The sequence below is a fragment of the Palaemon carinicauda genome, chromosome 35, assembly GCF_036898095.1.
Source record: "Palaemon carinicauda isolate YSFRI2023 chromosome 35, ASM3689809v2, whole genome shotgun sequence".
Lineage (NCBI taxonomy): Eukaryota > Metazoa > Arthropoda > Malacostraca > Decapoda > Palaemonidae > Palaemon > Palaemon carinicauda.
Window position 1 is genome coordinate 30,499,937 of NC_090759.1, and position 23,690 is coordinate 30,523,626.

Sequence of the window (23,690 nt, forward strand, 5' to 3'; positions counted from 1 at the left end):
AGTCAACTACAGAAGCCGGGTGACCTGTCGTCGACCTCCAAGAGAGCATTCTTGGTGATCATCTTTCGCACCTTCTGAAGCAGGGGTAGAAGTTCTAAAGGCCCTTGCCGATATGCCATGGCACAGTTGGAGGAGAGGCGGGGAGAGGGTTGGTAAACAGGAGGTATCCGAAATACACAACTTGGATTGTCCAGCCCTCCGCCAAGTAAAACCACCGCCTCCTCCAATTCCTCTGTAGAGATTCCCCACTGGTGGTAAGGTGGGGGGGATTGCCCTTCGGAGTGAGGTCCTCAACCTTTTCCTTTTCAACATCATCTAGAGCGGCCTGGAGTCTGACGAGGTTGAAGAGATTGAGGGTTTCTTCTGACTGGAGCTTGAATGAGCAGCTTCTCTACCGACTGGTCTTCTGGGATGCAATACACAAGTTAAGAGTTCTTGACTGGCAAGAGGTCAATGGTTGCTGCTGTAGGAAGTAGACAGCTCTTTACATAAGTGTTATGGGTCTCTTTCCTCCAGTCCTCTGTGAGAGCTGCAATGTCTTCTAGTGGAAAAAGATTAGAGTTCCAGGGGAGCGTTTTCTTAGGTCTAGTCGTATCTCCCTGCGGTTCAGCACCCAGTTGACCCAGTGACTATTGATCTGAAATATCAGATAATCTACTGCCCTGTCAACAGAAAGAATGATTTCCTTCAAGCCTTTCCATTACCATATTTATTACAAACTAAGCTACAACCCTAGTTGGAAAAGCAAGATGCTATAAGCCCAAGGGCTTCAATAGTGTAAAATAGCCCAGTGAGGAAATGAAATAAAGAAATAAATAAACTACAGAAGTAACAAATAATGTAAATAAAATATTTAAAGAACAGTAACAATATTAAAATAGATCTTTCATATATAAACTACAAAAACAAAAAAAGAAGAGAAATAAGAGAGAATAGTGTGCCCGAGTGTACTCTCAAGCAAGAGAACTCACCCCAAGACAGTGAAAGACCATGGTACAAAGGCTATGTCACTACCCAAGACTAGAGAACAATGGTTTGATTTTGGAGTGTCCTTCTCTTAGAAGAGCTGCTTACCATAGCTAAAGAGTCTCTTCTACCATTACCAAGAGGAAAGTAGCCACTGAACAATTACAGTGCAGTAGTTGAACCCTTAAGCAAAGAATTGTTTGGTAATAACAGTATTGTCAGGTGTATGAGGACAGAGGAGAATGTGTGAAGAATAGGCCAGACTATTCAGTGTATATGTAGGCAAAGGAAAAAGAAGCAATTACGAAAGAAAGGGATCTATAGTAGTACTGCCTGGCCAGTCAAAGGACCCAATAACTTTCTAGCAATAGTATCGCAATGGGTGGCTGGTGCCCTGGCCAACTTACTACCTACATCTGTCATCTGTGAGGTCTTCTGTGTTGCATAAATAACCGACCAGTTATCCAGCCAAGAGGCTGTGGCTTCCATCTATGAAAACATAACTGGGATGGATATAAGTCTGTGCCGAGCAGCCTAGAGTTAACTTTGCCACTGCTGGATCTTAGGGAAGTGGAGAAGGACTAGCATCTACTGACCTGTATAGTAGTAATTTTGCTGTTTTGGTCGTGGAATTGGAACCAGACGAGAGGATTTCTTTTCATTGACTACTTGGTTCCCTACCTTCCGCAGAACATCCTTGGCCATGACGGTCCAAGGCAGTTCAAGTCTTGATCTGGTGCTGGGTGGAGAGCAGCAAAGAAGGTTAACTATATCTCGCCTACCTTTTGGAGAGGAGGAGTGTTTCTCAAATGGTCTCAACCATGCGAATGGTGCGAGGAATTTGTAACGCCGCTTGAGATGCCTTTGGTACAGAAGGGAGAGGAAGATCAATTGGCAACTCTTCAGAATCTTCCGTAGGGATCTCATCCACATCTCCATCATCTTCCAGAGGTTCTGCCTCCTGACCGGCTGACGCTTGTACAACTGTCTGGGATGAGGAGGCGTTCTCGGTCTCTGCAGCTTTGATAACTTACAGTCGGGATCTTTGAAACTGACATCTTCCTACCTCCCTTGGAATCCTTGCTCTCCTTCCTTTGGGCGCATGCTGAAAAGGGGGAAGGAGGGCCTGAAGGAATGATTCGTGGGTCCTACACCCTCATAGCCATAGGCAGTGAAACTCAAGGTCTATGCATTGGCTGTGGGTATTATTCTTCCGTTAATAAAACTAGGTATCAACCTACAGTTCTCCGTTAAAGAAATCTCCCTCAGAGACAAGGAACCTCTGTGCGTCTTGATATTGCCAATTATTCATGGCGAAGTTACAAGTACCTTGAACTTGCATCGACAAGTAGGACCCTCTTACTCGCAGCAGCATCCAGAGGTGAAAAGGAGGAAGTCCTATTTGGGTCGGAGTCCTCCATGGATGACAAAGAATCTACAAAATCCAACTCATGTAGTCACACTGCTCTCCTAGGGTCAGGATCTCAAAATGCAAGCCTAGAAGCGAGTGCTGTCTTCTGGTGATGCAAGCCCTAAATGGAATTTACCTTTCCTTGACATCTCTCCTCCTTTTCCAGGAAACTGAGGTTTATCCGTCAATGCTTGTAGAACCCGCTTGGAGAGAGTTCCTGCCACGTTGGAAGTCTCTACTGAAGAACAGCTAGGCCACTTCGTTGAAACTTTGGAGCTAGCGCGAGATGACGAATACTCAGAGAGTGAGGGCGAGGTGCAGCAGGAGCGTGGAGACAATACACGATTGGAGAACCCAGGAGAGGAATCCCTGGAATGCGAAGGGGAAGCATGACTGGAGCACGATGATAAAACCCCACTGGTATCAGGAGGTGAATCACGATACCTGCGTAAGGGCGAAGATTGCATTGGGTACGAGGGTGCAAAGGAGAAGCTCTAGAACGTTCTGGAGATGGAGAAGAGTGCCTATACCAAGCTGGCGAGGATTGTTCAGAGCGAGATATTGAAGATCCTCTTGAACACAAAGGAAATCGCCTAAAACATGATAGTGAAGATTGCCTGAAGTGCAATGGAGATGATCGACTTGAACGCGCAGGAGAAGGTAGCATAAAGCGCGAGGACGATCGATGACTTGAGGCAGATGAGGAGTATCTGTAGGAATACTGATCCCTCCGACAGGGCGATCTTCAGCACCTCCATGATCTGCAAAGTAACGCAGAAGGGGAAAGATGTCTAGAATGTATGATGAGGCGCGGGCGAAGTAGGAGGCGAGGCGAGAGTGACTCAACTTCCTTTTTAAGTCCTACTAGGACTTTTAAAGTGAGAGACACTAATGCACAAAGCACGAGGGGAAGCGCCATCTGAAGACGTCCCTTGAGCCGAAAGTCCAGGAAAAGGTGAAGCAGAAAAAACCTATGGGAGGCAAGTCTATGATCTCCCTCTGCAGACGAGAGATCACATTGAAGCTGAGGAACAACTCAGCGGTAAGGACTCTGAAAAATTCTCAAGGTTCCGTAACAGAATAACTCATGAGAACAATAGCAGCGTCGGGGAAGTGCTGATGTACAGGATTCTCTGGCGGGAAGAGCGGCAACTGCAAAAAGAGCCTACTGAGGAGAAGACATCAAGAGCGATGGCCTGCACACGTTTCTCCTTTACAAACTTCTGAAGTTTGCCCTTCAAAGTAGCACTAGAGATATCCAAGGAAAGCAACAACTGCAGGCCATCCAAACTCTGAAGATAAAGAGAAGATGATGGGAAACTAACCAGGGAAGGTGCCATCAAACCACCAAGGGGAACAACAAGGTCTCTTGTGAATGCCCTACGGAGGAGGATGCGAGAGAGATATCAGAGGGATGAGATTCCAGGGGGAAAAAAAAAAAGAAAAAAAAAAAGGGCCAGGATTTCTACTACTTAGGCTTCAAAGAAGACCCTGAAGGCAAACAATCACTTTTGGCCTTCTTCTTCCTTCTGCCAAACAATGCCTAGTAGGAGGATGATCACTCCCTACAATCATCACATGGGGAGGCTTAGATACAAACATGTCCTCGGCATGACCAGCACAGTCTCTGAAGATCTACCTCTATAATACTCATAAAGGTCCCGCAGGTCTACAGATGCATTCCAGACCATGTCCCCATCATGAAGTAATCACAAACTGGAAGAAAACAAAAATTTTCAAAGTAAATTTCAAGCAAAAACTGCTATGCTCCCAGCAGAGAGGAACAAGTTCACACTCTGACAGCTAAAATCAACTGTGGTTACAGTGAACTAAAAGGGAGGTTGTTGCCTCCCCACTGCCGGTTGTTTACACCTCTTTAAAAGTTTTAACTGCCGTATTCCAGCCTTTGCTGTTATCCTTCTCCTATAGTAAAGAATTATGGTTTGTATTTGTGTAAGAACAAATTCTGACTGGGACTATAAAAACAACCTGATGCTACCGAATATTCTCTATATTGATAGGATACCTCACTACAAATCACTAGAAATATAAAATTTAAATATATTTACCTTCTCCAGTCAATACTAGAACAGCTAGAACATGATAAAAGTGGTTCTGCTGTAAGGTTACACTGCACTTTGACTTCTCTCAAGGGACTTTTCATTGACCATAAACCTTGATCCTGTAAATGTTTAAAAAATGTACATTACTGAAATTATAGTTTTTTGTATGAATTACTACAAGCTATAGCAAATAAAAAAAAGATAATTGGTGTAAACCGTTTATTCTCAGTGCTAACATACACTAAATATTATACAGTGCTATGAAATGAATACCATACTATACTATACTAAACTATATCCTATACTATACTATATACTATATTATTTCTTTCCCTCTTATTTTTTTCAAGTTTCTATAGTTTATATGTTAAAAGATCTTTTTTGATGTTGTTATTGTTTCTAAAATATATTATTTAAATTGTTTACTACTTCTCTTGTAGTTTATTTATTTCCTAATTTCCTCTCCTTACTGGGCTATTTTTCCCTGTTGAAGCTCTTGAGCTTATAGCATCCTGCTTTTCCAACTAGGGTTATAGCTTAGATAGTACTGTAATAATAATAATAATAATAATAATAATAATAATAATAATAATACTTAAGATATCTGTTGCTGCAAAAGCTAAACAATACAGATGTGAAATGCATTAGTTTGTTCATTATGATCGGCGAAGAAATGTAAACATAACAACGGTTTTTGTTTTAGATCGAATGCTTGGGAGCCACATGATATAAAACTGCCTTCATTTAATTTTTTTTATTTCTATGGACACAGCAAAACAGATTTTACCTAAATTCATTAAAATTTGCCCAAATTTTCGACCTAGTCTTATTTAAAGGTCGTCACATACACAGGAATATTCAGTAACGGAAGTATTATTAAATATTTGACAAATTTCTGAAAGCATTGGTGAATGAAAAAAAAAAAAATTCTTCATGTACTGTAGGTATCTTTATACTCTATTTCATGTTTTATTCATTCAACTAATTACAGAGCTACCGAGCATAATTCTTTTTCTATTACTGTACATAATAAAAAACACTTTAGTGATTGAATGAACAAACAAAGGTTGCTATACACAAAACTTCACCTAAAATACTGGATAAGTGCTTTTTATTCTATTTCATGTTACATAAACATTCCTGTTTGAATTTTCTAATGATTGCACTAGTAAAACATGTATTTTGAAAACTAAATAATACTCATTGTGGTTATTACATGTACGGTATAAAACCTGATAACTTGAAAAAATAGATTCCAAGATCCTTAATATTGATCACTTACTGTTTGTGTACAAGTGTCCTGTATTCGGTGTGGCCGTCCCTTAGGTTTTGGTGGTGGCGCTCTGGGTGCTGATGGTAAGCTAATACTACCAATTTCAATTTCATACTCGTCTTCCTCAAAATTAGGTACTTCAATTTCATTGTCTAGATTAACACGCATTTCCCTAAGAGGCTTCTCGTTTTCCTTTTTGCTTCTTTTAACATCATCCAAAGGTTGTTTTCGAGGCCTTCCGGGACCAACTGAATTTCTAGAAGTCTTTGGCGTTGCAGTCTCTGCCTCTATATCAGGTGTCTCATTTTTCATTAATGGAATTCTAGATGGATCAGAAAGTAAGAAGGATAAGATTTTTTAACTCAAAACTATATTTTGTCAAGCTTTTTAAGAACATTCAGGTGTGGATGGTACGATTATCATATATTGCCAATTTTATGTTTTGTTATTCATATTAGCATCCAGGAGTCTATTAAAATGTAGCTTTGTTTTCAACAGACATTTCAAAATAAAACCTTATTTACTGTATTATTAAAGCTCAAATTTCCTTACTAAAACTGTAGATGTCATATTTTTTTTCTTGGCATTGCCAGACCTAAGTATACGGGTTCTATGGTATGTACTGGGATTTAAAAGGTCACAGTCAAAGTCATTAAAGGACACTCACTCTTTATCACCTGTTTTAATAATAATGGACAGCCCAAGTGACTCCCGCAAACACCTTTACCTACCACCCAAGGCCTAGGAAATTCTCTAGAATGTTCTGAAATATTTAATTTTAGAAAAACAACGAGGAGGTCCTGTAACTGATGTTTTGGAGGCTATCCAAAAAGCATTTGAAACAACCAAAGTGGCAGAAATTACTAGTTACTGACTAAAAGAGGAAGCAAGAGAGATAGCAAATCCACTGGAATCTCCAGCGTTTAATAAAAAAAAAAAAAAGACAAAATGAGGATAGTGACTGATTTTGATGAAAATTTCTAGTCTTGACAAAGTGCTACTACCAATGAAAGGAAATATTGGTTATAGTGGAAGTACAGAATCTCTTTAAATGGTGATTAGAAAAGTAGATATTTGCTATGCATAAGTAAGCAGTCAAAGCTCCTACATATAATGCCAGTATCTTATGCTGTAGTATTTATTCTAACAATTAAAACAAAGAGTGATAAAAAATATATATATATATATATATATATATATATATATATATATATATATATATATATATATATATATGCAAATAATACATATATAGGAAGGAGGATATGGGATCAGGACTGAAAATCACAAAATAAGTAAAAGGGTGTATGTACTTAAGAAGCATACCTTTTCCCTTTGACTTGCAATGTCTTAAGCAACTCTTCCCCCAAAAAATTACCTCTGTGGGAAGCATTTAAAAGACCTTACCCTTAGATCTGACAATGCTGTATTTTCTACAAGGCCCAACCCTGGCATTCTTAAAAAGTTTTACAGAGTATAGTGATGCAAAAATGTTTAAATTCAATATGAAACACAACAGTAAATAAATGAAAGAATGTGCATTAAATCAATGACTAAAAGACCCCCAAGTACATTAGAGCACAACAGTTAATCAATAATTTTACTCACAACTCTGCCCAATCGTAATTCCTATTTGGTTTTAGAGTTCTTTTGGTCCGCCCTGTCGCCATACTTTGTTTTACTTTTTCTGCTTCTTCTGCTATTAACTGTAAAATATAGAGATATAGTAATTAAGTGATGGACATTAAAATCATAACTAATAAGAACCATAATTCTTAATAAATCCTACATTGCCCATAACAATTGATGGTAGATGGCTAAAGCCAACAGAATTATAATGATAAAATTTCTTAATTCTACACTGACCTGATGTCCATATTGCTCCTCCTCCAGAAACACAGTTTAATCAGCACTTTCGGTACTGTACCGGTAAATTTTTTAAGATTTCCCACTTTCATTTGCTTCAATAAATATAGAGGTTTAGCAAATGAAAGGAACCTTCTAGCGGTAAGTTGTAAGAAGCCAAGGGCTGCCACATTTGATATTCTTTGTCTAGTTATTCTTATCAACCACCTGTGATCACACGCTCTTCATATTTTTTACGTACTACACATTTATCTGTCTTCCTATGGTTTAGTTAGCAATTATTGCCTGGAGAATTATTTCAGGGAGATCATGATCTAAATAAACTTTCAGTATCGTATTAGGGGCAATACTGTAATGAGATTTAATTAATCATTATGAAGAGTGCATTTCCCTCACTGTACAATCATTTAAAAGTCTGTTTCAATGGTTGCACCGTTCAAAGCTTTACAGTTCTAAGCATACAAAGATATGTGTTGTTAGTTCAGGGGAACGGCCAGGGAAGACTAGGCTAGTTGATATTAGCGGGGATAATGATGATATGGTACGCTTCTACCTTTGAACAACACACTAAGTTCTACCATCTTTTGATAGTGATGAACTCGACAAGCTCTTGACATCAATTGCATCCTTTGTTAAACTCAGAAGCCCAGTGAACCCTCCTTTAATCATGGTAATTTTGGCCCTTCTCACCCCATGGCCAATCCTAACCTAAACCCAAAGGTCAATTTAATATTAATGTTTCATTCAGTAGGGGTTTTGAAAGTATGTTTGGCTCTACAGATCTGAATGCCTCATTATCTTTATAAACTTTCGTTACTTCTGCTGCTAAACCCTTGCAAAACCACAATCCTAGTTTGTCTATATGACAACTAGATTGTGAGGCAGATCTTATATCCCTCCACAAGCTAAAGTAAGCGTTTCTCATCAATCTCATATTACAGTACTTATGTGGATGGTGTGGCATACTGTACAATTCCTTTAAACTCTGAGGTACTGAACAGTGTTAACTATAAGTGACACTTTTTATCACGTTTCGGAAGACAGTTTAATCCCTCACCAAACCATGGTTTACCCATCACTCCCATGATGCTCATTTGTCCTCAGAAATGTGCACTATGAAGGAGTCTTGTGATATAAATTTGCATAAACAGTAATATATTTGTAAATGTGTGATGTACTTTACTATTAAAAGGATAGAGATATGTCAGACTCATTAGGCTGGTAAATCTCCATCCCTTTAATAACAATAAAGTATATTGGAGATTTACAAATATATGTAAATATATACCACAGACTCCTCTTTATATTGCGAGTGTTTAAGTGCAGATAAATTTTATATTTTTCATATTTTCATTATTTTTGGTTATAAGCAGTCACTATTAGACCTAAAAATTAATAAAGTAAACTACAGTAATACAGTACCGCATATACTACTGTAATATTTGAGATCTCGCATATTGTGTGAGCACCAATTCCTGTTTTGTCCCAGTAATTTATGGAGGAATTCTAAAAAAATCTGTGATCCTTGAACAAAGGAAACAGATTATTAAAACTACTTACAGTTAATTCTATAGGTGTTCATAAATTATCACTAATTCCTTTCTTGTCACAACTACTCATGGAGAAACTTTTAAAATAAACAATATTATCATTGAAACACGAATGGTAACCAACAGGGCTAAAGGGATGTGGTCAACCAGTAATATAATATAATGAGATATATCTAGATATTGTTTATCCATCTAAAGAGACAAAAAAAAAAAAAAAAAAATAAAGGCATAGCATAACATACTTTATGTCAAAGCCCAAACAGAAAAGGAGATTTATGAAAGTCACATTAATAGAAAGCAATCAGTATTTTTTCTTTTTAAACACTTTATATTGATGACTGAAGAGCACAAAAATGCTTAAATGAATAAAAATTTTTAAGACATTTCAGTATACATGTTATGTTGTCTGCTAAAAATAGAGTTCAGCCAAAGAAATTGAATTTTGTGTTTTAAGGCTAGCCTACTCTCGAACATGGACTTAAGCCAAGTACAGTACTATAAATTTATTCTGTATCCTATTTAATGTATACAATTTAAGGAAATAAAACTTCTGCTATATGGATGTATTTTATGAATACAGAGAGAAAGAGAGGGATAAGGAAGAAGGTCTTGGGGTCAGGAGACCAAGAATAAAAGAATCCCTCCTCTTGGCTCTAGATGGGGATGAGCTGAAGTCATCTTCTGCAGGAAAAGATGTAACATCCCACTGTGCTCCCCAAACCAATACCTCAATCAGACAATCATTAGAAGGGGAACCCTTAGGCCCAATTGAAGGCCACAAGAGACATAAAGCGTCTTAGACGCTGGACTGTCCATGGGGGGAAGCCCTCCCTGTTCCACTAAGGAAAAGAGAAGCCACAAGCCTCGAAGGTTGTCCCAATGTTAAAGGGCCACCGCTCCTGCTTGATCATCCTCCAGAGGCTGAAATCCATATAGTTTATTGCTGAGTGAGAGGGGGACAGCAGGGTGCTCAACCACTGGCAACTGGTAACAACCAAGCAGTCGTTGACACCTCGTTTATTGGCCGTATTCCAGCTCTACTGTTATCATTTTCCTATGTAAAGAACAATGGTTTGTATTCGTGTAGGAACAAAAAAAAATCAAACCACTCAAAAAAGATGCATTGTCATGATAAATTAACTAAAAGTTGATGAAAAGATACAAATAAAAAAGCTAACAAGTCTGGGACACAGGTAATCTTGAGAAAAGGGATTATGTAATAGAAAAATCAATCTCTTGCAGGATAGAAATACTGTTCAATTAAATTGAGAAACCTATAATAGTAAATAATGTTTTTAACAAAACTAAGAACCATTACTTAAAAGAAAATATTTGTGGGACTAAGACAACTTTTTTACAATGTAAAGTTTATATAAAGATTTTTTCAGCCAATACTAGCTCTGTTGATTCTGCATCATAAATTTTAAAATATCTTAGAGATATTTATAAGCCATTTGTTAGACATTTTCAGATTCTAACAGATTCAAACCCGATTATCATATTCACCAGAACTTTCATCTAAAAAGCGGTGTGTTAAATATACCACTTGAATTCAATAGTTCATTACTCTATCATATTTATCATTATTCAATGAGCTTAAACAGTTCACTTTTTATCAATGATCCTTTTTTTTATATGCTGGGCTGCTATAATTATTGGGCCATTGGTCATGCCTTCTTCTGCTTATCAAACTAGGTGTTAGCTGATATTCATCATTATTACTACATGTACTATTAAAGAGAAATGTTATTTTCCTTAGTAAAATAAATTTTTGAATATACTTACCCGATAATCATATAGCTGCATCCCTGCTGCCCGACAGAAAAAGTCTACGGGAGGAATACGCCAGCGATCGCTATACAGGTGGGGGTGTATATCAACAGCGCCATCTGTCAAGTAAGTACTCAAGTACTCGATGTCAACAACGAACCAATTTTCTCCTCTGTCCCACTGGTTCTCTATTGGGGAGGAAGGGTGGGTCCTTTAATTTATGATCATCGGGTAAGTTTATTCAAAAATTTATTTTACTAAGGAAAATAACATTTTTCAATATCAAACTTACCCGATGATCATATAGCTGATTCACACCCAGGGGGGTGGGTAGAGACCAGCATAACAAGTTGACATTATGAGCTAAGTATTCCGTATTTTATTTTAGCAGTTATTCAAAATAACAAGCATAAAATAAATAAGTACCTGGTAAGAAAGACGACTTGAACAATTACTCTGCCTTTTTAAGTACGTCTTCCTTACTGAGCCTCGCGATCCTCAGAGGATGCTGAGTGACTCCTAGGAGCTGAAGTATGAAGGGTTGCAACCCATACTAAGGGTCCTCATCAAAACCTTTAATCTAGGCGCTTCTCAAGAAATGATTTTGACCACCCGCCAAATCAAGAAGGATGCGAAAGGCTTCTTAGCCTTCCGGACAACCCAAAAATATTTCAAGAGAAAGATTAAAAAGGTTCTGGAATTAGGGAATTGTAGTGGTGGAGCCCCCACCACTACTGCACTCGTTGCTACGAATGATCCCAGAGTGTAGCAGTTCTCGTAAAGAGACTGGACATTCTTAAGATAAAAGACGCGAACACTGATTTGCTTTTCCAATAGGTTGCGTCGAATATGTTTGCAGAGATCTATTTTGTTTAAAGGCCACGGAAGTTGTGACAGCTCTAACTTCGTGTGTCCTTACCTTCAGCCAAGCTTGGTCTTCCTCATTCAGAAGGGAATGAGCTTCTCGTATTAACAGTCTGATAAAAATAGGATAAAGAATTCTCTGACATAGGCAAAAATGGTTTCTAAACTGAACACCATAAAGCTTCAGACGGGCCTCGTAAAGGTTTTAAAATAGAACTTAAGAGCTCTTACAGGACATAATACTCTTTTTAGTTCATTTCCAACCATACGATAAGTTTGGAATATCGAACGATATTGGTCAAGGCCGAGAAGGCAGCTCGTGTTTGGCTAGAAAACCAAGATGAAGAACATGTAGCCGTTTCGGATGAGAATCCGATGTTCTTGCTGAAGGCATGAATCTCACTGACTCTTTTAGCTGTGGTTAAGCATATCAGGAAAAGAGTCATAAAGGTGAGATCTTTCAGGGAGGCTGATTGAAGTGGTTCGAACCTGTCTAACATAAGGAATCTTAGAACCACGTCTAAATTCCAACCAGGTGTAACCAAACGACGCTCCTTCGTGGTCTCAAAAGACTTAAGGAGGTCCTGTAGATCTTTATTGTTGGAAAGATCTAAGCCTCTGTGACGGAAGACTGATGCCAACATGCTTCTGTAACCCTTGAGTGGGAGCTGAAAGAGATCGCTCTTTCCTCAGATATAAGAGGAAGTCAGCTATTTGAGTTACAGAGGTACTGGTCGAGGATACGGATACTGACTTGCACCAGTTTCGAAAGATTTCCCACTTCGATTGGTAGACTCTAAGGGTGGATGTTCTCCTTGCTCTAGCAATCGCTCTGGTTGCCTCCTTCGAAAAACCTCTAGTTCTCGAGAGTCTTTCGATACTCTGAAGGCAGTGAGACGAAGAGCGTGGAGGCCTTGGAGTACCTACTTTACGCGTGGCAGACGTAGCAGGTCCACCCTTAGGGGAAGAGTTCTGGGAACGTCTACTAGCCATCGAAGTACCTCGGTAAGTTATTCTCTCGCGGGCCAGAGGGGAGCAATTAGCGTCCACTTGTCCCTTCGTGAGAGGCGAACTTCTGCAGTACCTTGTTGACAATCTAGAACGGAGAGAATGCATATAGATCTAGATGAGACCAATCAAGTAGAAAGGCATCTAAAAGAACTACTGCTGGGTCCGGGATAGGTGAGCAAAGTATTGAGAGCCTCTTGGACATCGAGGTTGCGAAGAGATCTATGGTTGGCTGGCCCCAGGAGACCCAAAGTCTCTTGCATACATCCTAGTGGAGGGTCCAATATGTTGGAGTTATTGTCCCTTCCTACTGAGACCATCTGCTAAGACATTCAAGTTGCCTTGGAAGAAACTTGTTACTAGTGAAAAGTCTAGACCTGTTGAACAGGAGAGGAGGTCACTTGCGAACTCGTACCATGTCAGAGAGTAGGTCCCTCCTTGCTAGGAGATGTACATCAAAGCAGGGAGTTGACCGTGTTCACCTCCACTACTTTGCCTAAAGGAGAGACCTGAAGCTTTTCCAGGTCAGACGTACTGCCAGAAGCTTCTTGCAGTTGAAAAGCATTGTCCTTTGACTCGAGTTCCATAATCCCGAGCATTCCCTACCGCCTAAGGTCGCACCCCAGCCTACGTCCGATGCGTCTGAGAAGAGAACGTGGTTGGGAGTCTGAACAGTCAGGGGAAAACCCTATCAAAGGTTGATAAAGTCCTTTCATCAAGTCAGACCAGACTTATCTTCCGGAAACCGGGATCGAGACCGCTTCTAGCGTCTTGTCCTTTTCCAGTGAAGAGCTAGATGAAACCGAAGAGGACGGAGGTGTAGTCTTCCAAGTGACACCAATTGAACCACGGATGACAGTGTCTTAACCAGACTCATCCACAGCCTGACAGGGCCGCGTTCCTTCTTCAGCATCTTCTGGATGGATAGCAGGGCTGGGGGTTGATCGTCTTGTTCAGCCATGTCCTCATCAGAGGGTTCCTCATCCGAAACTGATGAGGAAACGGCAACGGAGTGGGCAACGTCTGACTCGCTGAATCCGGTCGCACTGGTGGATGCGTGACGGAGCCGGACACAAGATCATGGTACTGCTGCACAGTCTGTGAACTGTCAACCATGGGGAAGCGAGGAAGTACAGCGACAACCCGAAACTGTCTAGACTGTCTGGGTTGTGCAGACAACCCCTATCGGGTTGCTGAGGTTGCCGCACTGCGTCACAACAAGTCACCTCTGCTGGTTGTTGAACGTCTTCCTAGTGACACACTGAACGTCCACAACCCCCTCCGAGAGTCGCTTAACGTTAACGTGCGACTGGCAACCCACACTGGGTCGCACCGGAGGAGGAATCATCTCAACTGGCGGACGTGAGTAGGAAATCTCAGCGTCAACAGGGCGTACAACCAACCGGTAGGAAGGTTGTTGGCAAGAAGGTTCTTCTCCGTAAAAAATCCTCTATCAAGGACTAAGCTTGGACTGCATGTCTTGCAACAAAGCCCAAGGTCTAAGGGAGCAGGTGTGGCAACAGACGGGGTAGCGACTGAAGCGGAACCATTTACCCTCCCTGGAAGCATGTTATGCTTTAATAAAAGTCCATAGTAGGCTAAGCAGCTTAAGGCTCCTCTCCAAATGACAGAGTCCTCAAGGGAATATCAGAAGGAGGGAGAACAGCACTTTCTCATCTACAGGAACCATGTCCGAGAAAAGCTAGGTTATCTCAGTGAGGGTTTCACTGGTGCATAAGCAGCAGACCAGAAGGCAACGTTATGAAACTGCTTGACAGTCTGTGAACTGTCAAAAACTGAACTGTCAACCACAACAGGAGCGTGAGGACATACAGCACTGGTGTATTAGTAGCAGACCAGAAGGCAACGTCATGTAACTGTTTGACAGTCTGTGAGTTGGCAACAACCAAAGTTGTGTGGGGAAGCCTCAACTCCTGACTGACTAGTTTGCTGCGGGCGAGTGGCGTTAACCACAGTGTGTTGCGGAGGCTGACACACCGTGTCAAAACACGGCAGCTTGTGGTAGCTCACGCACGGCAACGGAGTGCTCCGTGTGTCTGTGGGAGTCATCATACGTCTGGCAGGGTTGACTGTGCATGGGTGGAGGAGCTCTCACAACAAGAGTGTGGGAGCAGGCAGCCATGCCGGGCGCACAACCGTGGTAGGCTGTAGGCCCACGGGTGCATCGTCAACCTTCTCCGCAGCAGAGTTGCCAAATTAGCGAGAAATTCCATATGACTTTAGCTACTTTCTAGCTACTTTTGCAAGCCTATCTAGCGACATTTGAAAATTTGAGTTGGCAACCCTGCTCCGCAGTCGGAGTGTGGGAGCTGGCAACAACAAAAGCGGAGTGCTGGTGCGTGGGAGGGACTGCCGTGGGTTGCGGTTAGATCTATAACTTGTTAAGCAAAATTACCAAAAACCTAAACACACTTCCGTCTAAGGGAAGGGTCGGCCATTTAAAAGTGAAAGAGAGTCCATACTCTCTTCGAGTCCATACTCTCTTCGTCACCAAAATTAAATCTATCCAAAACGAGTTCAAGTTTTGAAATGAAGATAAAACCCCTGCATAGCGAAAGCTCAAAACTGGAATAGTGTACTTCACCAAAACGTTGTGAAAACAAAACCAGTTAGGGACGGCGTATTCAGTAGGTCTTGCCTGTGGCACGACAGAGGGAAAATTGGTTCGTTGTTGACATCGAGTACTTGAGTACCTACTTGACAGATGGCGCTGTTGATATACACCCCCACCTGTATAGCGATCGCTGGCGTATTCCTCCCGTAGACTTTTTCTGTCGGGCAGCAGGGATGCAGCTATATGATCATCGGGTAAGTTTGATATTGAAAAACTATGGTATAATGTCAAACTTACTATGTCACATGTCTTTTTTTTCCTTGTTTTTGACTTTGGTGCCTGAGCAGCTTTTAGCAAGGAATTTTGGGGACCGACACTTGCATCAAAATGCTTTGAGCAGATTTCATGAGTTTCATTTCCAGGATCTATGGCACTGAAAAAAATAAAAACGCTAATCAAGAATTCAAAAGATATTTTGTAGAAATCATAAATTTTATTTTCAATGCAAACAATATAATCTAGAAAAAAAATTATGTAAAACTTTATTTCAAGAATATCTCTTACATCCTATGGAAATGAAGTATACATGAATGAACCCATATTCAATATCAAATATCACATACATACTAATTTCTTTAAACCCATAGTATGTGCAATGTAAGTACAGTGCTGTACACTCTTACTTGCTCATAAAACTTTCCAGATATTAATTTTTCTCAGTTTGGGTAACATTGTATTTTCTTCCACCTTACCTAGTAAATACCCCCCAGAGAGACATGGCATAAATTCTGTTTAATCATAACTAGCGCATCCTGTGTTAGAATTACCTATCTATTTAATGCAAATTCAATTCTTATTCCATTTTTTGTAAAAGAGTTAGGATTACACTTGTTTACATTGCAGTAAATCTGTTATCGTGAAAAATGTTATTTAACAGAGAATACACCAAATTTTAAAAGTAATTTGTATTTTTCAATTAGACAAACCTGAGTCGTTAAAATATGTATGTTTTCAGTAGAGTTAAAACAGATATAGAAATTTTTAAAGAGGTAATTAATGGGAAATGGTAAGCACAGGCAAGCAGCCCAACCATTCTCCCGTTAAAGACTCGACTTTAGATCTTTGACTCAGGTCTGAAAGAGGTGGTTGAGGTTGGAAGTTCAACTTTGAAGGTCTCAGGTTTGTATATAGGAAAAAATACAAATTAATTCTAAATCAATTATATATCATACTTTATATATACATATAAATAAATATGTTATTTTTATTAATAAAATAAATTTTTTAATATACTTACCCGGTGATCATATAGCTGCAACTCTGTTGCTCGACAGAAAAACCTACGGTCAAAATACGCCAGCGATCGCTATGCAGGTGGGAGTGTACATCAACAGCGCCATCTGTCGAGCAGGTACTTAGTACTCCAAGTAAACAAAGAACCAATTTTCTCCTCGGTCCACTGGGTCTCTATTGGGGAGGAAGGGAGGGTCCTTTAATATATGATCACCGGGTAAGTATATTCAAAAATTTATTTTATTAATAAAAATAACATTTTTCAATATTAAACTTAGCCGGTGATCATATAGCTGATTCACACCCAGGGGGGTGGGTAGAGACCAGCATTACATGTTTACATTATTATGAGCTAAGTATTTTGTATTTCATTTTAGCAGTTATTCAAAATAACAAACATAAAATAAATAAGTACCTGGTAAGGAAGTCGACTTGAACAATTACTCTGCCTTTTTAAGTACGTCTTCCTTACGGAGCCTCGCGATCCTCTTAGGATGCTGAGCGACCACTAGGATCTGAAGTATCAAGGGTTGCAACCCATACAACAGGACCTCATCAAAACCTCTAATCTAGGCGCTTCTCAAGAAATGACTTTGACCACCCGCCAAATCAAGTAGGATGCGAAAGGCTTCTTAGCCTTCCGGACAACCCAAAAACAATAATAAAACATTTCAAGAGAAAGATTAAAAAGGTTATGGAATTAGGGAATTGTAGTGGTTGAGCCCTCACCCACTACTGCACTCGTTGCTACGAATGGTCCCAGAGTGTAGCAGTTCTCGTAAAGAGACTGGACATTCTTAAGATAAAAAGACGCGAACACTGATTTGCTTTTCCAATAGGTTGCGTCGATTATACTTTGCAGAGATCTATTTTGTTTAAAGGCCACGGAAGTTGCGACAGCTCCAACTTCGTGTGTCCTTACCTTCAGCAAAGCTTGGTCTTCCTCATTCAGATGGGAATGAGCTTCTCGTATTAACAGTCTGATAAAATAGGATAAAGCATTCTTTGACATAGGCAAAGATGGATTCTTAACTGAACACCATAAAGCTTCAGACGGGCCTCGTAAAGGTTTTTAAATAGAACTTAAGAGCTCTTACAGGACATAAGACTCTTTCTAGTTCATTTCCAACCATACGATAAGTTTGGAATATCGAACGATATTAGTCAAGGCCGAGAAGGCAGCTCGTGTTTGGCTAGAAAACCAAGTTGTAGAACATGTAGCCGTTTCGGATGAGAATCCGATGTTCTTGCTGAAGGCATGAATCTCACTGACTCTTTTAGCTGTGGCTAAGCATATCAGGAAAAGTCTTAAAGGTGAGATCTTTCAGGGAGGCTGATTGTAGCGGTTCGAACCTGTCTGACATAAGGAATCTTAGTACCACGTCTAAATTCCAACCAGGTGTAACCAAACGACGCTCCTTCGTGGTCTCAAAAGACTTAAGGAGGTCCTGTAGATCTTTATTGTTGGAAAGATCTAAGCCTCTGTGACGGAAGACTGATGCCAACATGCTTCTGTAACCCTTGATAGTGGGAGCTGAAAGAGATCGTTCTTTCCTCAGATATAAGAGAAAGTCAGCTATTTGAGTTACAGAGGTACTGGTCGAGGATACGGATACTGACTTGCACCAGTTTCGGAAGATTTCCCACTTCGATTGGTAGACTCTAAGGGTGGATGTTCTCCTTGCTCTAGCAATCGCTCTGGTTGCCTCCTTCGAAAAGCCTCTAGCTCTCGAGAGTCTTTCGATAGTCTGAAAGCAGTCAGACGAAGAGCGTGGAGGCCTTGGTGTACCTTCTTTACGCGTGGCTGACGTAGAAGGTCCACCCTTAGGGGAAGTGTTCTGGGAACGTCTACTTGCCATCGAAGTACCTCGGTGAGCCATTCTCTCGCGGGCCAGAGGGAAGCAACTAGCGTCAACCTTGTCCCTTCGTGAGAGGCGAACTTCTGCAGTACCTTGTTGACAATCTTGAACGGAGGGAATGCATATAGATCTAGATGTGACCAATCTAGTAGAAAGGCATCTATATGAACTGCTGCTGGGTCCGGGATTGGTGAGCAAAATATTGGGAGCCTCTTGGTCATCGAGGTTGCGAAGAGATCTATGGTTGGCTGGCCCCAGGTGGCCCAAAGTCTCTTGCATACATCCTTGTGGAGGGTCCATTCTGTTGGAATTATTTGTCCCTTCCGACTGAGACAATCTGCCATGACATTCAAGTTGCCTTGGATGAACCTCGTTACTAGTGAAATGTCTAGACCTTTTGACCAGGTGAGGAGGTCCCTTGCGATCTCGTACAATGTCAAAGAGTAGGTCCCTCCTTGCTTGGAGATGTACGCCAAAGCCGTGGTGTTGTCCGAGTTCACCTCCACCACTTTGCCTTGAAGGAGAGACCTGAAGCTTTCCAGGTCAGACGTACTGCCAGTAGCTCCTTGCAGTTGAAATGCATTGTCCTTTGACTCGAGTTCCATAATCCCGAGCATTCCCTACCGTCTAATGTCGCACCCCAGCCTACGTCCGATGCGTCCGAGAAGAGAACGTGGTTGGGAGTCTGAACAGTCAGGGGAAGACCCTCTCTAAGGTTGATATAGTCCTTTCACCAAGTCAAACAAGACTTTATCTTTCCGGAAACCGGGATCGAGACCGCTTCTAGCGTCTTGTCCTTTTTCCAGTGAAAAGCTAGATGGTATAGAAGAGGACGGAGGTGTAGTCTTCCTAGTGACACAAATTGATCCACGGATGACAGTGTCCCTACCAGACTCATCCACAGCCTGACTGGGCAGCGTTCCTTCTTCTGCATCTTCTGGATGGATAGCGGGGCTGGGGGTTGATCGTCTTGTTCAGCAACGTCCTCATCAGAGGGTTCCTCATCCGAAACTGATGAGGAAACGGCAACGGAGTGGGCAACGTCTGACTCGCTGAATCCGGTCGCACTGGTGGATGCGTGACGGAGCCGGACGCAATATCATGGCACTGCTGCACAGTCTGTGAACTGTCAACAACCATGGGTGCGCGAGGAAGTACAGCGTCAACCCGAAACTGTCTAGACTGTCTGGGTTGTGCAGTCAACACCCTACCGGGTTGCTGAGGTTGACGCACTGCTTCACAACAAGTCACCTCTGCTGGTTGTTGAACGTCTTCCTAGTGACACACTGAATGTCAACAACCACCTCCGAGCGTCGCTTAACGTCAACGTGCGACTGGCAACCCACACTGGGTCGCATCGGTGGAGGAACCACCTCAACTGGCAGACGCGAGTAGGATACCTCAGCGTCAACAGGGCGCACAACCAACCGGTTGGAAGGTTGTTGGCCAGAAGGTTCTTCTCCGCATTTAAGTCCTCTATCAAGGACACAAGCTTGGACTGCATGTCTTGCAGCAAAGCCCATTTAGGGTCTACGGGAGCAGGTGTGGCAACAGACGGGGTTAGCGACTGAGGCGGAACCATTTACCATCCCTGGAAGCCTTGTTATGTGTGACATAATAGTACAGCAAAACTTCAAAGGCTCGACAAAAGTTGAGAAGTTGACCTGTAAACAACTTGGAGCGTCTCCTGGCTAGGCGCCAGGGCGAGTCTACCAGAATTGAGAAGTCTATCTGGGCAGAGGCATGAACTCCCAAGCCGAGAACTTCTCTCGTGTCCTATAGACTCTCGCTCTATAAGCCAGTTTAAAAGAAGGGAAATCAAAGGCTGTATCCCTAAAACTCCTCCTGGTGCAAAAACCAGTCGCCTAGCCAACGTACCGCTCTCTAGGAGAGCGAGAGAGCACTAGCTTAACAACAACGGCTTCGAAGTAGCTAGGCCTAGTGTAAGTTCTGACGTTTAGGCGAACGAGGAGCAGCAGTTACAAGATCCGGACGAAGATCCTTAAAAAATCATCATGATTTAATTAAAGTCCATAGGAGGCTAAGCAGCTTAAGGCTCCTCTCCAAATGACAGAGTCCTCAAAGGAATATCAGTAGGAGGGAGAAAAGCACTTTCTCATCTACAGGAACCTTGTCCGATAAAAGCTAGGTTATCTCAGTGAGTCTCTCACTGGTGCATAGGTAGCAGACCAGAAGGCAACGTCATGTAACTGCTTGACAGTCTGTGAACTGTCAACAACTGAACTGTCAACCACAACAGGTGCGTGAGGACATACAGCACTGGTGCATTAGTAGCAGACCAGAAGGCAACGTCATGTAACTGCTTGACAGTCTGTGAACTGTCAACAACTGAACTGTCAACCACAACAGGTGCGTGAGGACATACAGTGTTCACTCGAGACTGCTTTGACTGTCTATACTGAGCAGTCAAAACAACTCTAGAATGCGGAGGTTGACGCACCGCGTCAAAACAAAACAACTTAGGTTGTTGTTGTAACTCGCGAACGTCAACGGAGGGTTCCGTGCGTCGCTGAACGTCAACATGCGGCTGGCAGGGTACACTGCGCATGGGTGGCGGGACTCTCACAGCTGGAGTGCGGGAGAAGGTAGCTTCAGCGTCAACTGAACGCACAACCGTGGTTGGTTGTAGGCTAACGGGTGCAGCGTCAACCTTCTTCGCACGAAAGTCCTGCATTAAAGATGTTAACTGTGTCTGCATGGTCTGCAGCAAAGACCACTTAGGGTCTACAGTAGCAGGTGCGGCAACAGACGGTGTTACTGCCTGTTGCGGTACCGCTTTGCCTCTCTTAGGAGGTGAGCAGTCGTCGGAAGACTGCAGCGAGTCCGAACTGACCCAGTGGCTACAACTGGGCCGTTGGACTTGCGCGGAAGGGACCGACTTGCGCTTAATAAGCTGCGAGACCTTGGTCCATGGTTTCTTACGAGAAACCTCTTCCGCAGACGAGAAGTAAATGGGCTCTCTCGTCTTTGTGTGGGTGGGGCGATCTTGGTAGATACGCCCGAAACCACGGAGGGAAACGTCTGTTCGTTGATCAAGGCCTGACGAACCGATAAGTCGTTCGACATTACTTCTCCCCTGGGCTTGGGAGCTTGCAAGAGGTCCCGGACTAGGTGAACGACAGGCACGAACAGACGAACCCTCGGACGCAACACTGTAACACTTTGCGCATATCACTTTATCACTTCGATTTTCTGTTTTGCACTTATTTCACTGAAATCGAAACTTTTACTGATTTCTACCTGAAACACGCAATTCTACCCTTCATTAAAAGGTAGTAATTGCGAAAACAGTCGTATAATGTAGCTCATTAATACTAGCAAAAACAGAAAACATATATAAAGATAAAGAATTCAGTGGCTGGGAAAGAGACTAAACACTAGTTCAAATAAACTATGTTTACAATCTCTCACCGCACATAGCCTGGGGACAAGAATAAAACCCTAGAAACGTTTTACCTTCTTCCCCGTACAGCGACTAGGGAGGAGAGTAACAAGAGAACAACGTTACCCGCTTGAACGGAACGTTTTTTCTCCTTTCTCTCCCTCCGTCTCTATCTCTCTCTCTTTCTCTCTTGATTTCGCTCCTGAGAGAAGAGCCCAATTATATATCGTCAAAAAAACATGTTATTTGGCTAAAGGAAAAAACTGAAAGGTTTTCCAAATAAAAAGTTCCTTTAATTTAGAATTTAAACCATTTAAGCTAAGAAAGAATGAACGAAACGTCAGAATCGATTTACTCTTACTGCAAAGTGAAACCGTGATACACTCTCTCTCTATCGTAACGATAGAGCGCATGTTGAACGTCTTGAACGTCAACAACTGCGTAGTCTAAAAAACTAAACGTTAGTTCATCTTTGAAAACAGTACGAAGACTATCAAAGAAATTCTTTCATAAAACATTAAATTTAAAAAGTTTTAAATTCTTTAAAGGCTAAATACGATATAACGGGCTCAACGTTGATTAACTTCGGTTCCAAGTTAGGACCGCCTACTATCAGGAAAGGTCGCATATAAACAAAACATAAAAATTTATTTTTATATGTTTATAATAAATGGAAAGTTAATCGAAGAGGCCTAATAAAGGCGGAGAGATATAAAATATATAGATCTATAACGTGTTAAGCAAAATTACTAAAAACCTAAACACACTTCCGTCTAAGGGAAGGGTCGGCCATTTAAAAGTGAAAGAGAGTCCATACTCTCTTAGTCACCATAATTAAATCTATCCAAAACGAGTTCAAGTTTTGAGATGAAGATAAAACCCCTGCATAGCGAAAGCTCAAAACTAGAATAGTGTACTTCACCAAATAGTTGTGAAAACAAATCCAGTTAGTAACAGCGTATTAGTAGGTCTTGTCAGTAGCCCGACAGAGAGAAAATTGGTTCTTTGTTTACTTGGAGTACTAAGTACCTGCTCGACAGATGGCGCTGTTGATGTACACCCCCACCTGCATAGCGATCGCTGGCGTATTTTGACCGTAGGTTTTTCTGTCGAGCAACAGAGTTGCAGCTATATGATCACCGGCTAAGTTTAATATTGAAAAACATACGTTCATACAGACATATATCTACCCATATAAAATTTTTTGAGACTATAGATATGTACATACTGCATTTTGTTGCCGAGAAATTTAGTTTGGCACTGGATGCAATGTTGACGTTTCAATAGGAATCCAGAAAGAATGGGGTTAAAAATATATTGTAAAGGGTACAAAATGCTGTAACCATAAGTGAAAAAGAATAGGAAAACTTACAAATTTAATCCAAGAATGTTTGCCCAAGTTGATCTTTCTGCTTTGCTTGAAGGAAGGTCATAGTAGGAAATAGACGAATCCTCTTCCGATTGATGTTTACAACCTATCACACAGCACTTTCTGACTAGACCCTGAAAATTAAGAATTTATACAATGTTAACACACCCACTAGAAAACTCCCTTGAAGAATAACCAAAACTTGCATAATTATGCACACTTCTTCTTTGTCTACATCTTTTCCCATTCTAAATATTAAGAATAAAAGAAAAGTAAACTTATTCATACAACCAATATATTTCCTTAAACTGCCAGCTTGGATTACTCAGATGGCTATGCAAGTTTCATAATCTCAACACCATCAACATGAAGCACAGTTCTATACAACCAATTTCAAGAACAGTGCAAAAACTGAAGCTT

The 23,690-nt window shown here is 41.3% G+C and overlaps 1 protein-coding gene across 8 annotated transcripts in view; it reads right to left on the reverse strand.

Annotated features, from left to right (window-relative positions):
• The window catches only part of LOC137627682 (zinc finger protein 160-like), a 130,647-nt gene that overhangs the window by 74,212 nt on the left and 32,745 nt on the right, over positions 1-23,690 (reverse strand). For all 8 annotated transcript variants that reach the window (XM_068358890.1, XM_068358892.1, XM_068358889.1 and 5 more), the window contains exons 5-9: positions 23,274-23,404; positions 15,644-15,779; positions 7,322-7,419; positions 5,723-6,035; positions 4,447-4,559 (exon numbers count right to left, since the gene is read on the reverse strand). In XM_068358890.1, the coding sequence (XP_068214991.1) occupies positions 4,447-4,559; positions 5,723-6,035; positions 7,322-7,419; positions 15,644-15,779; positions 23,274-23,404 (791 nt within the window). The remainder of the gene's footprint in view (positions 1-4,446; positions 4,560-5,722; positions 6,036-7,321; positions 7,420-15,643; positions 15,780-23,273; positions 23,405-23,690) is intronic.